The following is a 17,117-nucleotide window of genomic DNA, read 5'->3' as shown; positions in this document are numbered from 1 at the left end:
TTTTTATCTGACAATAACTTTTTCAGCTAAATACATTCCCTATATACAGCAACTAGTTATTGTCTCTTGAGTTTTACATGCATTTATATTCCACTGCATTTACTTTTCTTATTGACGAAAATAGAAGTTATTCATAAGAGATGAATCCCAGAATAAATCACTAATGATCGTCAACATGGGACCCTCTCAAAAGGAAAAAAAAAACGGAAAAAAAAATAGAAGAAAATATTCTAAATCTGAGAGAAGATTACTCCTAAAACAATAACACTAGTCTTAAAAATTTTAAAAACAGAAGTTACAGCAAAAGAGGATTAAAATAGTCTGAATTTGCCGTCTAACAGTTAATATGTCTGCTATATATATATTGTACCGAACAACATCCATACATACTCTAAAGGACGCTATGAACAATTTCTGACTATTTAACAAAAAGATTATCATGGATGTTTAATGAAAACGATAGTGGAAACTGTGCAAGGTCATATACGCTCCCCTTATTCTTTGCAGGAGCCTAGAACATTGGAAAAAAGGAAAACTCTAATGTAAAAATGAGCAGTGACCAACATTCAATAACCATTTTATTCAGAAACGGTAATTGAATGTAAGTCTAGCTTCGGCAGTCAAGGGTTCCAAAACCCAAAAAATTGCCACAGCTTAAACAAATGAAAAAATAAAAATGGCTCAAGTCAAATTCCTTTGAGATACTACCTACAAGGGCTTCAGCTAGCTTCATACGTCACACATGCGGGAGGGAAAAACTTACATATATGCTCCCCAACTTCCATTTGAATCTAAACTTGATCTAAGTTCCCCAGAATGTGAAGATTTCTTAAACTTCTGGTTATTGGGAGAAGCTGAATAGTAATCCCCCGAACTATACATTGATGAAGTTGGCAGTCCATGAATTTTAGGCATGCCAGCTGATTCAGCCAAACTGTATCCTCTTTCTACTGTTTCGGCTTCAAGTGGTAGTTCGTCCAAGTCCTGCCAATAGAAAGTACAGTCATCAGACAACAGAAAACCATGGCCAACGATTAAGGGGAAATCAAGGCTAGCCATTATTATGGCCTAGAATATAAAGTGAAACAACATTCAACAACTTGAATCAACGTGAACCAAACTAATTTTATGAAACAATATATGAACCCAGTATGGATGCGAAGTTCATGTTTACACCAAAGAACATGAACACCTTCACAGAAATCAAAGAGACCAACCATTAGAGAGAATCAAATATGTTGTAAAACAGCACACAAACAGAACAACGCTGACCAAATTATGAAAATCACCCACCCTAAAAGCCTGTTGAAAGGCACGGAGAAGCTCTTGGCATCGTTTTCTTTTCTTGGCAATCTCCTCAGGTTCTTGCAACATCTCTTCAAACAGATCCTCTCTGGTACGTATGTAACACGCCAAACACAATCAGCATACAAGAGACAATTTTTAGATGGACACCAGAATCAATCTGAGTTAGCAGGACAAAATCACCATCAGTTACCTGTACAGCTTTTGAATGAACACATTGTGTAGCTCTCTCTTGGTATTATTTACCTAATCAACATTATGTTATGTTACTTCATACACTTCAAAACAACTAGCAAATAGAATCTCATAGGATGCTATGAAAGTTCATAGGCTCCTGGCCCAAAATAATTCCACACAAATGATATACTGATATCAACAAGAGATGTTACAAGAATTACAACATTTATGGCCATGCTAAAGACAAGGCTGCCTACAAGCAGTAAGCTTTAGGAGAAATCATCTAATGGGTTTTAAATTTAAAACCTTCTATCAAATATCACTAATTTTGATAGGAGAGAGATGCCTTAACGCGGTACGCTTGTGCACTGGGCTGTCCCATTTTATTAGGAAAATTGGGAATATGTATAATTTTGTATTTGTATACTAACATCCTTTTCTATTAGAAAGCAGGAGATCACAAATTTCTCACATTTTTATTCCAACATCTAATTTGAAAACAAAATTTTGCAAACATTGAAATAAAAATATGAAGTACCAAGAAGTGCATAATTGCTTTAGGAACAAGATCCTCGACATTTTTCCTGACAATGTCATAGTATGATGTCAAAAGCAACTTTGTTACTGTGATTTCCATAGCTTCTGTCTCCGAACTGCTCTCAGATGGCCTCAAGACAGGAGGGGGCTACAGAAACCAAAGCACATTGAGAATAAACAAAATATGTGTGTCTGTGTGTGTCTGCATGGAAGGTATTGATATAGCTAAAGATGATATGCCAATACATATCTGCATACCTCTCTCAATTGAATGATGGAGAATGATAGCTCCATACCATGAACTGGTTCAATATGTTGCTTACTAGCTGTATTCTCCTTCACAACTGGACGATTGTCACCATCACCAAACACGAATGGGAGCCTCCAACCCAATCCACCACCACTAGCGTTTCCTGGAGATAAAAAGCCTCAAGCATAAAAAAATTTAACACATACGTCTACTAGACAAATTCAACCATCAAATAGAAAAACGAATTACCGGAAGGTATCACTTTTTCAACATCTGAATGAACACGGTTGCCCTGTGTTTTATCGAAGATGTTCCAGAACAAGAAACTAATTTAGCATACCTTGGTTTCTAACTAAAGAAACACATACATATCTTGGTTTAGGGTTTAGGTACATATATATAACAGGATAAAGTTACACACCGGATCAATCACAACTCCATTAGGTTGTCGTGGAAGAGGAAGCATACCTCGTGACTTCCCATTTCTTTCGGATGCTGGTCCCTTATCAGAGTCCAGAGCATCCTATTGAAAATTAATAAGAAAATTTTAGAACAAGGAAAAGAGCATAAATTTTTGTTCACAGCTAGCATGAAAAGCATGTAGCATAACTGGATAAGAGTCCATAATAAGAATTATACCTTCACTTGAGCAACTGACAGAGAAACTCTAGAATTCTTCATCTGTTGCGCTGCAAGTTCTAATGCCTTACTTCCACCAATAAAATTTGGGTGGGAAGTGTTTATGTAATCCATCTGTATATTCAAGTAGTTGGAACATGGACTAAGACATGATGAACATGGAATAAGTATTCACTCATGGGGCATGGAGTGTTAAATTGTTCTTGTAAGTTCCAGAACATAATCAATATTCATTCTTAGAATTTTCAAGCAAAAGAATACAAATCATCAATACTTTGAGATGGCACACCAAGCCATGACTGACCAAGCAAGCAAGCAAAGGGTAAAACTCATTCCAATAGAGATGAAATTTATGAATCCCATCAATTTAAAATCTTAAGTGAGACATATCTGAATAAATGAAGGCTTCACTTTACACCCAAACTACTTCATTAAGAATTAATAAATAATTGACTCATTCTATTCAGCAAGAAAATATCAAGGATTATGGAAAACAGGAACTGTTTTCAACAAAAATCAGAGATACATGAAATAACCAAAGTTGAAATTCAGAAGTACATCAACAGTGAAACTACTATAATTTCCGTTCCAACATTTGCCTTCAATATCAATTATGACATAAATCACTTTTAGTTGGGTATATTTAAGTTATGGCATGAATAACGCAAAGGTTATGATTTATGACATCAGCAATCAAGGATGATGACATAGTGAAATCATATCTAAAATGGATTGCATAACTGAATTTGAGCATCTACTATTTTTAATTGCAATCGAAGGTAGAGATAGTATGCATTTATCCATCATAGTTAAACATCTTGGCGAACCTCCATTTCTATCAGATGTGCAATCATTGTCTCTGAGGGAGCAAGTCCTTCTCTTAAGAAGTTCCCAATAACTTCATCAATGCGCTTTCTCAGGAAAGGAAACCGCTGCAGTTCAGTGACCATACACCGGTGGCTGATCTGAAGAGAAATAATTTTAATTTGGTGCATGCTTGTAAGATAGTAATGAGAGAGAGACAATGGCAAACATCAAACATACCTTCATTAATTCATCATATATAAACCTGGCACACTGAATGCCTGGATCCAATAGACGAGATATTTGCCTTTTTATGAGGACTTCAAATGGGACCTAATTAGTTGAATATAATTGATAAATATGTTCTCAAAATTGAAGGAAAGAAAAAATTATAGGATAGAAATGTAGTCTCAACTAAACAAATGCGAAACAAGAATCAATAAAAATCAGCTTCAACTCCGGAAATTTTGAAGATTAGCATCAATAAAATAACAGAGTTTAAAGACCTACTTCCGGAACAAACAATGCCGATCTAGGTCCAGTTGCATTGTGTATGGCAGTACGAATATCATCATCAGACAGATCTTCACATGGATCCACCTCCTGCAGGATAACACAAAGTCACATAACATAATAGGACTGAGCAACTAGCGCTCAAGATATAATTTCTCAAGGTTCAAAGGCCACATGAGGCTGTCACCCCTGATGTGTGTGTTATGTGTGGAGCAAAGAAGTTGAACAATTTATGGACACTACTAGACATTATTAACTACAAGTTTTCACACTTAATTTTAAAGCTAGATAGATGGAAAATAGTATCTAGATAAATACAAACATTTTTATAATAACTAACTAACTTCAGAATTTTGTTTTTGAGTTAATTTCATACTAATTTGTCATGTGGTGCCATAAAACTTAGAAATATCCATATCCTCGTCTTTGTGTCACTTTATACATATATCTCATTTCCTATTAGAGCTTTATGCCATATGTAAATACCAGATTATACCTCTAAACTATTCACAAAGATGGATTGGAAAATATAGTGAATCCTTGCCCCACCAGATAGCTCGGAAGTGGACATCTCTTCGTTCTTCCCGTCCACCATGGAGGAAAATGCTGTTTTCAACAAGGAAACAAAATATTGATAAGATTGAAGGAGCTAAGAAATGTGAAGGTTGAAGAAAGAATAAAAAGTCAAACAGTAGAGATAATTAGGTACCATCACAATATTTTGAAAGGATGTTCAGGAGAAGAGCACCCTGACCAGCCTATTGGAGATAAAGAAATACAAGATAACATAAGATAAATTTCCCAGTGAAAGAAGAAAGCATGTTGCTTTTATTTACAAGGACTTTATACAGTATATTTAAGAAAGTCATAGGAACACTTCTGTAATTTTGTATATTGACACATGCCTTGGACTCTGTGAGATCTCCATAGCTTGCATGCTCTTTGGCAAGTGCAACCAACGAAGTGCTTATACGAGCTCTCAGACCTGGTAAAACAGTCTTTATATGCTGTGCAAGAATCTGCAGAGATATGTAAAGAGAAAATATAACAAGTTTAAGTCCAGAAATCACAATCTTATAAGAATTTATGGTTTGGTCTTGCAGGATCGGTCTTTCAGTAAGAAGATAGACACAAATAAATAACAAAGCTGATTTGTGATTTCAAGGTTGCAGAGATTCAACCTGGTTCAATTTCTTTGCCAATTGAGGAATTCCACAGCTGTCTGCTAGACCACTGTATACCTACAAACAGAATAAGAAAAATAAGTGAATCAAGAAACAACAGCATCAACAACAACAAAAGTAATAATAAGTGGTGCATCCTTACAGGACGACTGCGGAAAAACTTCTCTTCAGCAACAAGAGCATCCTTTATACTTCGATTCAAGAGAATATCCTGGTTTGATGAGAGAACATAGACAACTAGATTTCAGCAAGACCAGCATGCTAATCAAGGAATTTACTAGGGCCTTCTTTTTTTTCTCTAAGGAAGATCAATGCTCGTGTGCACAAGTGTATTTAGTCACTTATTTGAACAATTAGAATATATGCACCGGACAAATGTACCAAAATACCAAACACTCTCTTCACCATAGTATGATTGTGTCATTACCTCCTGACAACGATTTACAACACCCACATAACCAAGTCGAAGAGGAACAACTTTTCCTAGTAACAGATTCCGGGCATCAGTACCCCTGTCCATGATATCTAACTGCAGGACAGGCCATACAAGCGCCTAAGCTTGTTAGAACTTGGAAATAATATTATATATTTCACAAATGTATGTTGGAAGAGTATACTGGACCTTTGTGATTACACCAATCGTTCTATTTCCTGCAACAGAACAACAAACAGTTTAAAGCAATCACAGAGATGTGAAAAGAATAGAGCTTAAGGCATTAGGAAGCAAAAGCACACCATCCGGATCAGCAATTCCTGCCATCTGAAGAGCATCTGAATTAGCCAAATCCAAATTAGCTGGTGTGACAGCTAGAATGAGACAGGAGGGAACTTTGATATATGACATGATCATCGTTCTGATTCGGGCTTCGATATCAGATGGCTGGTCACCAACAGGAACCTTTGTTATGCCTGGAAGATCAACAAGTGTGATATCCAGAACATTTGGAGAAAAAATCTTTAGACGAATCTGCTTATCTGAGACTCCTTTATTATCTCCTGCTTCTTTATCGGTTTCAGCCTACAGATAATAATAATATAAAACAAAGTTAATCAAGGAAAATATACAAGTTAAAAGAAGCAGCAAAGAAAAGACACCTAATGGACATTTATCGCACAGTCAATACCTTACCAATCCATCAAGAGTAATGCACACTAGACAATAATTAGTTTATCATGGCATAAGAAATTCAAAAGTTGATAAACGGAAATACACAAGTTAAAAGAAGCTGTAAAGGAAAGACAATTAATCAACAGAAAGCGCATCATCTGTACCTCATCAATCCATCAAGAGCATTACACAGTAGAGAACATCCAAAATCACAGGCATTCCAAATTCAACTGTTTCTATTTCACGAGCTTAAACCCGGTTAAAGAGAAAGTAACAAACCTTCAAGCAAGACAGCAATAAGCCGCCAAAAGTACCGATATCATAGTAACTAACAGTGATCATCCACCAAACATCACATTCAAAACCCACACACACTCATTTCCCTCTAGTTTGAAACTGTGCATTCACTCAACCATTTGTTTGCTCCATTTCATTGTTTATAAACCCAGAAAACTACAGAACATCATCATCATTAATTCATTACAACTTCGTCTCATAATCACAGATTCAAAATTCAGCAAGAAATGCAAGACATAGAATAAAATAAATTTTAAACAAGAAAGAAAGATTCATTCCAACTCAAAGATAATGATAAAAATGAAAATACCTGAATCTCCCTGCGAATCTGTGAGAAATCATGGAACCTCCTGCCAGGAAGGTGGAGAAACTCTCCAAACTCCTCTTCGGTGCCGTCGGGATGGCGTTTGGTCTGGACAAGCTGAAGAACGAGGGGCCGCCGGGTGCAGATGTCGTTGCCGCGGGGAAGGAAGTCGCGTCCGACCAACGCCTCTAGAACGCTCGACTTACCGCTGCTTTGGCTCCCTACCACCGCCACCTGCGGCAGCTCGATGGTGTTCTGTATCCCAACGCGCGAGAAAATATCCTGCAGCCTGTTCACCAGCGATATTACCGACGAGCCAAGCGGAGCCGGTGATGACGAGGAGGACGACGACGGAGGAGAAAAGGGAACACCGTGATGGTCTTCGGCCATGATAGGAGGATGATGATCGAAAGCAAAGGGTTAGGAGTTCTGAGCTGCGAGGGGGGTTTTTTGAATGATACGAGTTTGATTCCAGAGGAAATTTCTTGCACACAAGGTAAGAAATGCGTGCAGTGAACGTTTTTTTTTTTTTTCTTGCATTTTATTTTATTTTTTAAGAAGACACATCTATTTTATTTTATTTTTACAATTATTTTTAGATATTTAAATTTTATTTTATGACTTTATGTTGTCGCATAAGAATTCTTTTTAGATGGTATAATCTTTTATTTTTGTATTATATCATAAAATTTTTATTATATTTTCATCTCTTCGAAATAATTTATCTTTATATAATGTCATATGATATTTTTTAATATTATTTCTCATTAATAGTCATAATTGAGTTATAAAAATTGTTTCTTCCTCTATTATCAAGTTTATTGCTTTTTATGATAGATGTTGGGATAAATATAATTAGTGCATTAATCATTTTTACTATTGATCGTGTATAGTTAATTACGTACGTCCACCATGCATTTTATACTTTAATAACAAAGTGCATATTCAAGTATAAAATAGTGCGAGGCTGAAGAGAATGTTCACCCGGTGAAAAAGGATAATTTCTTGTGTGTGTGGTGGTGATCCTAATTCCTAAATCCTAAGCTGAGGAGAAGATATTGTTGTTGCAATCATGAATGTAGAAGAAGAGGTTCAACGCCTCAGAGAAGAGATCAAGAGGCTCGGTCAGGTCCAAACAGATGGTTCTTACAAGGTCTACAATTCGGATCTTCTTTTCTTTTGATCTTCCTTATCCATATATATAATAATATGGAATTCCAATATCAAAATATTAGTCATTTCATCATACTTGTGTATGCAATGCAAGCATTCTAGATCTTCTGGTGATATAAATGGGATCTTAAATTCTTAATAACTTTAATTCGCTAATAGATGTTCATGTTCATTCATTTGTATCTAACTATGGATCTAGGCCTACCATTCGAAATGAAAACAGAAGGGATGATAATCAGTTCTGGTTGTGCGAAATGCATGAATTTTACTTGATAGTAATAGCCAAGAAGATAGTTTTGTTTTTCTTGGGAAAGCTATCATTTCAAGTCTCCAACGTATAGATTTGATTCATTATGTCTTATGAAATTTTGAAGCTGACAATGAAGTTGAAATATTCAATGACAAAAATAAATAAATGAAAAGGACTGCATAAGTAGTGCATAACTGTAATCGAAGTCTTGACAGAAACCTGAAATTTGTTCTGTTTGAATGCTATAAACTGTCTCACACAGTAATACACTAGAAAATATAGTAATCAACAAGTGCATTGTGATATTTTAGTTGGACAAGTCCATGACGATGTCAGAGCAAATAGCAGTGAATTTATTCGCCTGTATATGAGCGTGTATCATGTTTGTGTAAGTTTCATGTCATATACCCTAATGCATTGCATAATCTAAATGACCACAGTATGGCTTGTATTATGAAGGTTACATTTGGAACACTATTTAACGATGATCAATGCGCAAATATATTTGAAGCACTTGTGGGAACGCTAAGGGCAGCCAAAAAACGGAAAGTGGTATCGTATGACGGAGAGTTACTCCTGCAAGGAGTCCATGATAATGTGGTGATCACTCTTAATCCTACCCCTTAAGCTGCAGCTGTTCAATTGTTACACTTTGGACTTGGATGCTTTTTCCGATTGGGTCACCAACTTGTTTTAATGATTCATTTAACACTAATTTACATGATTGTGGATAAGCCTTGAGATGTTTATCTCTGGTTCACTATACGTGGGTGATCTTTTTGACATGCAATAATTCTCAACATCGATTTCCTTGATTTTATGGAACTATTAGGAAGCCTTCCATTGAGTATTCACAGTGCAAAACTGCTATATTACTTTTTTTCTGTTTTAAAAGGGCACTCAAATTTTAAAATTAGTGTTTTGACAAATCACCGCTCACAGCGTTTAAGGATTGGCGAAGAACAATTGACATGCTTTTTTGCTTTCCTGAGATGTGAGAGATCATTAAAATATTCATCGAGATATGTTCACGCACATTAAAATTGGGGGTAATTAAGCCAGTTCAACTGGATCAACGAAAGATGCGGCAAATGTTGATTAATGGAAGGCTTCTTGTTACTGACTACTGAGGTAGATATACCCCAAACGTTAACGAGGTTCCAGTCAGTACACTACCCTTCAGTGAACTGCCTCAGACATTAATTTAGCAAAAGTTTACTGTAGTATACATGGCCTCCCTATTTTCCTAATGTAGTGTACATTGCTGATTGCTTCTTTTAGGTGGGGTAAAAAAAATAATTTAAAAAAAATGCTAAAATAACTAAATCAATTTTAAAATTAATGGGGATATTAATGAGATAGTCATCATGAGGGTGACCCATTGAGAATAAAAGCTTGGAGAAGGCTTTCTGCTGCTCGAGTTTCGTCAAGCGTACCAGATATGACGACAGTCCTGTCCCTTGTACTGTGACGCGGTTCCTGGACAGTAACCTTAGCACCTGAAATCTGATAAAAGAACAGAACACATTCAAGAAAAAGATGGTGGGGGTTGGTAAAAATAGCCTACACACCTAGTATAGAGAAGAAGCACGACATATACTTCTACGGTTCTACCATAAATATCAAGTGATTTAAGGCTTAAGCACCATAACTTACCTTTTCTCTAGTGAAGGCTAAACAAAAACCAATTATGAAATCAAATTAGTGATTAAAAAAAAAAAATAACACCCTAGTAAGTAAAAGAACAAATCAAACATGTGCCCATCATATATCTCAGGGTAGGTACCTGTCTCAGTTGATCCAAATTGCTCCCATTTTCCCCGTATACAGAGCCAAAAACATCATCAGGTACCGGAATTTCCACAGTTCTCTTGGTCACCGTGGTGGCTTTACTCCCACTGCAGAGGAAAGATGAGTATTAATAACCACTTCCATTACTCTATCAGAAATTGCTTCCTCTTGTTCGTTTATGTTTTCTTCTAACATATATTTTTGCTAGTAAAATGTTTAGAGTGAGGAGGAGCCTCTTCTTATTCCATAGGCCACAGCAAATAATCAACCTAGGCAAGCATTTATAGTGGGATGATCACCTATCAATCACATGCTTAGATGGGAACCTAAATATTGTAATATGCATTAGGTCTACTCAGTAAATTAATTCACTATCAACACAATAAAATATGTTATAGTAGTCCACGACTTACCTCAATGCCAGGGTTCAAAATTATGCAAATGACCAATGATAACAGAATAGTCAATATTGAAGTTTTTTAATAGAACAATAGAGACTAATTTCATGTAATGGTTTGCCACCAAAAAGAAGGGGGCATGACACCAGAAAACTGGTTTTCTAAGAACATATGACAATATGAGCTCATCAACATAAACCAGCAATCTCATACAAGTACATGAACTGATCATATTTTAAGGGTGGTGTATGCCACCAAAAACAAGAGTGAGTATATTGATCCATAAATAGCACTTCATACTAATCAAAATATATGCAACTCCAGTGTGCATCAAGTGACATCACCAACCTGCCATGTTCTAAGCCACCTTTTCGAGAAGTCAACCCCTTGACAACATCATTGGTGCCTCTAGAATTTATTCCAGCCACTCTCTGCAAACATATTTAATCATATACTAAAAGGAGATCTTGAAATGGAACAGAAGCCAGCAGAGAAAAAGCAATATACCTGTTGTGGCCAGGACCCTGGTGAAGGATGATCTAAATTTGGATTCAGTGAAAGATGATCTAAGCTTTGGGACAGAGAATGTGTACCTAGACTATGAGGAACACCAAGAACTGGTGGACCTCCAAGAGGAATATGATCCCTCGGTCTCCCATAGGGATTGGTCTCAGCTGGTACAGAGGAAAGATTCCGTCCTCCAGCACCGTTTCGCACACTAACAAAAAGATTATCCCGCAGTCGACTAGTTACATTATGTAATGCATCCTTAACATTTGAAAACTCTCCTGATATCTGGCAACAAAACACAAATATAGTAATTAACAAATCCATAAACATCATTGCAAGATTTGTCTTGATGAATTCACTGCAAAAATATATTATAAGTTTTTTATGTAAATAGAAATACTCTACGAAATACGATGTTTCTCTTGTCAACTCCAAATATGCTAAGCCATATAAGTGAAACTGAATGACACTAGAGACCATGGGGTATCAATCAAGTCACCTTTATCTCTTTTGGGAGTCCAAAGATTAGATGAAACATGAAACCGAAATATGAATACTATTATGGTTGGTTGGTCAATGATAGTTAGGCTGCAAGCTAAGGGGAATGGAGAATAAACAGCTCCTACTCTAAGATCAAACCCTCATTCTCCATGAGAAACAAATATGGCACTCAAAGGAAAATGTGTTGTTTAAGGAAAGGAAAGAGGTGTAACTGGTAGTAAAAGGAAATGGTCGGAAGATGTATGGCTTACATTTTCTTTTTGAAGATAAGTCAAGGTATAACTGGCACCATTTAAGTACACAAAATAGAAGAAAGAGTGATGAGAAAAAGAAAACTGTTCAGGCCTAGGGAGGAGTTGGTTTCTTTGCATTATAAGTTACACAGAATAATGTAGTGAAGAAATAAGAACCATTCTTCGGCAACTCTTGATTGAGCAATGCCAAATAAAGAATCATCTCCGCACCTGAACAACATCGTTATCTGATACACACTTTGGAACTTGGTTGCCACCAATTATTCTTATGCTAGTCCCTGTTGCCTTCCGCATTTCTGATACTATTGCTCCTCCTTTCCCTATCAAACAGCCCACTTGGTTTGATGGGACTACAAGACGTGCAGTAACAGACAACTCCTTTTTAAATCCCAAGTCTAGCCCTTTCTCAACAATGCCTTCTACCGACTTGGAGAAAACAAGCACAACAGCCTTCTGTGCTGGGGAATATCTCGTTTCAGGATTCTGCAAAGAATGGAGCCATCAGGAAAAGAAAAGTTAATAACTATAGAAAATATGATAGAATACAAGCATACAACTACAAGATGCAAGAAAAAGTAAAATAAAAGCAATTGCATTTAACAAACCTCCATAGCAGTAATAGTAATTAATCTATCCTCGCAATCAGGGAACGGAGGAAAAATATTTATATTGGCTCCTGTATCACTCTGAAGAGCTCTTACAATACTGCCACCTTTTCCAATCACAGCACCAACCCTGTCATCCGAACAAAGAATTCTAAACATAACTTCCTGCTGAGTTGCTTTTGGATCCAAGACTGGTGCTCTATTGATTTCAGGGTGCCACGTATGAACTCCATTGGAATTGAAGTTAGAGCCTCCTGACAAATTCGATAATGCCGATGTCCTTTGCCGCAGATCAGTCGAAGTCTCATGCAGAACTCCGGAAGCTCCATGCTGAACTACTTCATAAGGTCTGCTTCCCATCGTCTTCATTGTTTTATCGACTGAGGGAGAATCTTGAAGCCGACGAGAGACTGCGAGAAGGGCCTTCTTTACGGATGAGGCACAGCCTTCTACCTAAAACAACTCAAAAAGGTATTTTCTCAGCATAAATAGCATACAATCCTCATTAATCCTCCATCCTAGTGATTTATCTTTACAGCATTCATAATCCTAAACAATCAGATCCAGTAATCCAAAAACCCTACTCACATGCAGAATCTCCCAATTCAGCACAGCAACGCTACTCAGACACAATGTACCATCATGCAACAAAAAGGAAAACTCACTGACCTCAACAATCTCATCGGAGGGCGCAGCGCACGCCGGCAAACGGTCGTTCAAAACCCTAATCTTGCATCCGGTGTCCCTCCTGATCTTCTCCACCACCTTCCCACCCTTCCCGATCACGGACCCCACCTGCGCCGCCTCCGCCAGAAGACGGCACGACACAACCCTCTCGTCGTCCAAACACGAGCTATCACCCTCGGCTGCGACGTCAAGTATCCTCTCGAACACCTTCACCAGCGCCTCCTGCGCCTGCGAGACCTCCTCCGAACCGTCTACAGAATCGCCGTCACCGCCATTTCCGCCGGCGGAGGAAGAGACTGGCGCCACCACGAATATGACCCGGTCGGGGGACTCTTGCGGGGCGTCTTCGACCCGGATCTTGGCGCCGGTGGCCTGCTGGAGCGCCTTGATGACGTTGCCGGACTTACCAATGATGCCGCCGATGCGTGACGCGTGGCAGAGTATACGGAAGGTGGCGTGGCGGGGAGACGGTGTAGGCTTGGACTTGGGGGCTCTGTAAGGGCCGTTAGAGTAGCTAGGTTTCGGATTGGAATTGGGGTCGGCCATCGGAGCGATACTATGTCGTTTTGGTGATGGAGACGGATAGCACGTTGCCATAATCGCCTCTCTCAACTTCACTATATAAAATATCTGGCTGCCACTAGTTAGTAGCCTAGTAGCTTACCAATTCTTCATGTTCTTCTTCCTTCTAGAACTCCTCACTGTTACTTTTTATTGCATGGTTTTGTATTTATTTGCATATTTTCTTTTATTATTTTTATATATTTTCTCCCTAGTTGGTCAGCTGGTGGCAGTGGAAACAGATGACGAGAGCTGCAGAGATTAGATTACTCATTAGAGAGCAAAGAGAGGGAGAGTGACACCGAGATTCATGCTAAAAGGCGCGCGGTGAAAAAGCAATTACTACGGTTAGTGCCACTTATGGAATATTTGATGAATATCCATTGTTCTTTGCCCCTTTTTTCGTTGTAATCTTTTTTGGTGGTCAGGATGTAAATATTGATATGCTTAAAGCCATTTCCACTATTATTCTATATATGTGTACAATGACGACGCATTCATTTAGATTACTAGGTTTTTTTTCTGAATATTGTAAGTTTTCTGCTAAATTATAATATCATACCATGCAATATTTATGCTATTGCTGAATGATATAGTTTCACCAAACTCTGCTACTTAAACCAGCCAAAGACCAAAACAGATCAAAATAAGATGATAGATGACATATTAATTTATATCCCTACAGTGTTGTAAGCAGTGTCCATATGCATCTCAAGGAAGCAGAGTCAAGAAAAGTGAATAGCAAGAGAAGGGAAAAATATATTTGCATCACAATTCCTGAAGCAGATTGGATTTACACCAATGTTGAAAACTTTTGTGCCACATTATCAAACCTCATAACCTGGATTCACTCTTTGTTGAACATCGTCATAACTTTCTAGCTCTTCCATATCCTCCAAACTCCCCAAGAATAGAGGAAGCCTTTGGTGCAATTTAACTGGTTGAAGGGAAAGAATTCTATTTTTGCCATCAGATCCTCTTCCACCAGCCTGCTCTACAATGAAACTAAGAGGGTTTGCTTCGTACACAAGCCGGAGATGATCCCTCGGATTCATTGCCACGCCCCCATACATCAAAGTTCGGTGGAGATCAGCCACCAGGGAACATATATACCTAGCTGAATACTTCTTTGGATATTTACCTTTTCCTTGTCTAATTGTGTCTATATACCGCCTTAATCCTTCAGGCCAATCAAAATACCGAGCATCATTCACCGAATAAATTTGCCCTGTCAAGAACATAATCTATCAAGCATTAAATCTTTAAGCTATATACCTCAAGTTTTATACACAAGTATAGAAGAAGAGATAGCAATGAACAATGATACTCGACAGCAAACCAAAGAAAGTAAAGTTGATACATAATAAGGGAGAATCAAATGTTAAGTTATAAACAACTAGCAAATTAGTAAGGACACTATCTACACTTGTTACCACGGCGAGGAATTTCGATGCTTGGATTCGTGAGGATAAAGTCTCCTGTTGAATGATCAAGAGTGAATGTCTGAGTTCCGGAACCAAAGGTGGTACACAGTATAGTTGCAGATGAATATAAAACATATCCAGCAGCAACCAGCCTACTTCCACTTTGGAGCGAATTCAGCATAGCTTTCTCCTCAGTGGGTAGATCATCTAGTTCCTCAAGGCGCTTATAAATACCAAAGATTGTACCAGTTGGAATTGATGCATCAATGTTTCGTGAACCATCAAGGGGATCCGTTACCACCACGTATGGACCATCGTCACTTATCCAAATTGGTGCATCGTTTTCTTCCGAAGCCATAACAGCAACTTTTCCAGACTTTTGCAGTGATGACAAGATAATTTCATTCTGTAGTAATACATGATGGAAGTACTGATTAACAAACTAACTTCTTAATTCCTCGATATCCTGTTAGTAAACGAAATTGCATAGCTATGAACAACATAAAATGGCAAGAACAGAATTTAAAACTGAACTACTTTATAGGATGTAATCCAAAGAACACAATAGCTTTAAAAGATTTAAGTATATCTCTCTATCAGCATTCAAAAGATTGGCAATTTGGCTGCAATTCTTGTGAACAATAAAGTCATGAATTGAAACTTGCAAGTTCCGAGACCTGGAAGAATATAGTTATGTTTCCACTTCCATCTCATGTCTATCTTAATTGGAAAATACATAATTTTTTATCCAAAAGATGAATGCAAATGATGATTAACTCCATATCCATTCGGTTCTTTTTTAGCTCTCTCATTTTCGAGCATACCATATTCAACCCAATTAATCAACCACACTCTCAGAAACAGAAACCACAGAGCAGTATCAATCCCCCAAACCAAATTTGGCACCAAATCAATCACATGAAACTGAAGGATTATAAAATGACATTGGATTTAACTATTTAAGTTGTAGTAATCACAGAAGGAAAACTTACCGAGACAATATCAAGAGGCTTAGGAGCATCCCTATCTGAACCAGAAGCAGCACCAATACCCTCTTGCTTGCCAAGGCTGGAATTGAAAGGAGAAGCCACAAGAGTTGCAATTCTCTTGCAAGCATATTGTATGTGATCGAGCAACACCACCAAACCATCTTCCACATTTATTCCTCTTTTGCCCACATATTCGATCAGTGTAACAAACCCATCATCAACTGCATACGAAGAAGAAGAAGAACCACTTAAGGCAATTACTGATCTCATCCCAGACCCAGAAACTGAAGGCCTTGTTCTTGGTCTGCAAAAACAGCTCCTCACTGGAAAAAGTTGAGCTTTTGATAGTAAAGTTTGAAACTTTCCCCGGAGACTGGGAAGTTGGTACAAGGTTGTTGATGCTGACTGCATATTATGTATGTAAGGTTATCTGGGCTTCATCAAAGTGTTATCCTTTGATACAGTTTCGGTGGTAGATAAATCACTACACTGGAAAATGTTAGACGTTTTTTATGGAAATAAAAGTCGTAATATATAAATTGGAGAGTCTGATCTCTGTATTTTAAATTTTTTAATTTTTTAATAAAAATTTTTCGATCTAATTTACTATCAGTTTACATTAAAAAAAATGTGATTGTTATTCCAATATCAAAAATATAAAATAAAAAATGTTTGAATTATTTTATGGATATCACTAACATGTGTCCTAGTATATGATACGAATATTATTAGGAGAAGATTTTAAATTATTTTTAATAAATATAAAATAAATATATTAAAAATTTAAATTTTTATATTTTTAATATTTTTTTAAATTTATAATTTTAATACATAGTTTTTATATTTTTAATAAAAA

General features: G+C 37.2%; 4 protein-coding genes across 7 annotated transcripts; 1 reads left to right on the top strand and 3 right to left on the bottom strand.

Annotated features, from left to right (window-relative positions):
• Window positions 1–326: 326 nt before the first annotated feature.
• Window positions 327–7,790, bottom strand: LOC112791315 (dynamin-related protein 3A). 4 transcript variants are annotated; one of them, XM_025834099.2, is made up of 20 exons: window positions 7,125–7,790; window positions 6,145–6,427; window positions 6,032–6,060; window positions 5,837–5,938; window positions 5,552–5,620; window positions 5,407–5,466; window positions 5,131–5,244; window positions 4,935–4,983; window positions 4,722–4,831; window positions 4,223–4,315; window positions 3,953–4,045; window positions 3,736–3,873; window positions 2,909–3,022; window positions 2,691–2,792; window positions 2,519–2,561; window positions 2,278–2,432; window positions 2,021–2,167; window positions 1,499–1,551; window positions 1,294–1,393; window positions 327–984 (listed from the first exon to the last, which is right to left on the bottom strand). In XM_025834099.2, the coding sequence occupies exons 1-20, from the start codon at window positions 7,506–7,508 to the stop codon at window positions 760–762; spliced, it is 2,463 nt and encodes an 820-aa protein (XP_025689884.1). In that variant the 5' UTR covers window positions 7,509–7,790; the 3' UTR covers window positions 327–759. The 4 variants fall into 4 exon arrangements, with proteins under 4 accessions (XP_025689884.1, XP_029153004.1, XP_029153003.1 ...); XM_029297171.2 differs by lacking the exon at window positions 2,021–2,167; XM_029297170.2 differs by lacking the exon at window positions 2,519–2,561 and having other exon boundaries at window positions 2,738–2,792; window positions 7,125–7,640.
• Window positions 7,791–8,119: 329 nt separating this feature from the next.
• LOC112791314 (costars family protein) lies at window positions 8,120–9,245 on the top strand. The gene is made up of 2 exons (XM_025834098.3): window positions 8,120–8,271; window positions 9,001–9,245. Exons 1-2 carry the CDS (start codon window positions 8,191–8,193, stop codon window positions 9,166–9,168), a joined length of 249 nt encoding a protein of 82 aa, XP_025689883.1. The 5' UTR covers window positions 8,120–8,190; the 3' UTR covers window positions 9,169–9,245.
• Window positions 9,246–9,633: 388 nt separating this feature from the next.
• LOC112791311 (KH domain-containing protein HEN4) lies at window positions 9,634–14,349 on the bottom strand. Its single transcript, XM_025834095.3, has 7 exons — window positions 13,270–14,349; window positions 12,601–13,053; window positions 12,206–12,478; window positions 11,238–11,525; window positions 11,079–11,161; window positions 10,328–10,439; window positions 9,634–10,047 (listed from the first exon to the last, which is right to left on the bottom strand). The coding sequence occupies exons 1-7, from the start codon at window positions 13,882–13,884 to the stop codon at window positions 9,907–9,909; spliced, it is 1,965 nt and encodes a 654-aa protein (XP_025689880.1). The 5' UTR covers window positions 13,885–14,349; the 3' UTR covers window positions 9,634–9,906.
• Window positions 14,350–14,487: 138 nt separating this feature from the next.
• Window positions 14,488–16,788, bottom strand: LOC112791313 (fructose-1,6-bisphosphatase, chloroplastic). Its single transcript, XM_025834097.3, has 3 exons — window positions 16,265–16,788; window positions 15,282–15,678; window positions 14,488–15,076 (listed from the first exon to the last, which is right to left on the bottom strand). Exons 1-3 carry the CDS (start codon window positions 16,670–16,672, stop codon window positions 14,676–14,678), a joined length of 1,206 nt encoding a protein of 401 aa, XP_025689882.1. The 5' UTR covers window positions 16,673–16,788; the 3' UTR covers window positions 14,488–14,675.
• Window positions 16,789–17,117: the final 329 nt, after the last annotated feature.

Source organism: Arachis hypogaea, chromosome 3 (genome assembly GCF_003086295.3).
Source record: "Arachis hypogaea cultivar Tifrunner chromosome 3, arahy.Tifrunner.gnm2.J5K5, whole genome shotgun sequence".
In the NCBI taxonomy this organism is placed as follows: domain Eukaryota; kingdom Viridiplantae; phylum Streptophyta; class Magnoliopsida; order Fabales; family Fabaceae; genus Arachis; species Arachis hypogaea.
The sequence above is the reverse complement of the archived record's forward strand: the minus strand, read 5'-3'. Positions and strand labels throughout refer to the sequence as shown.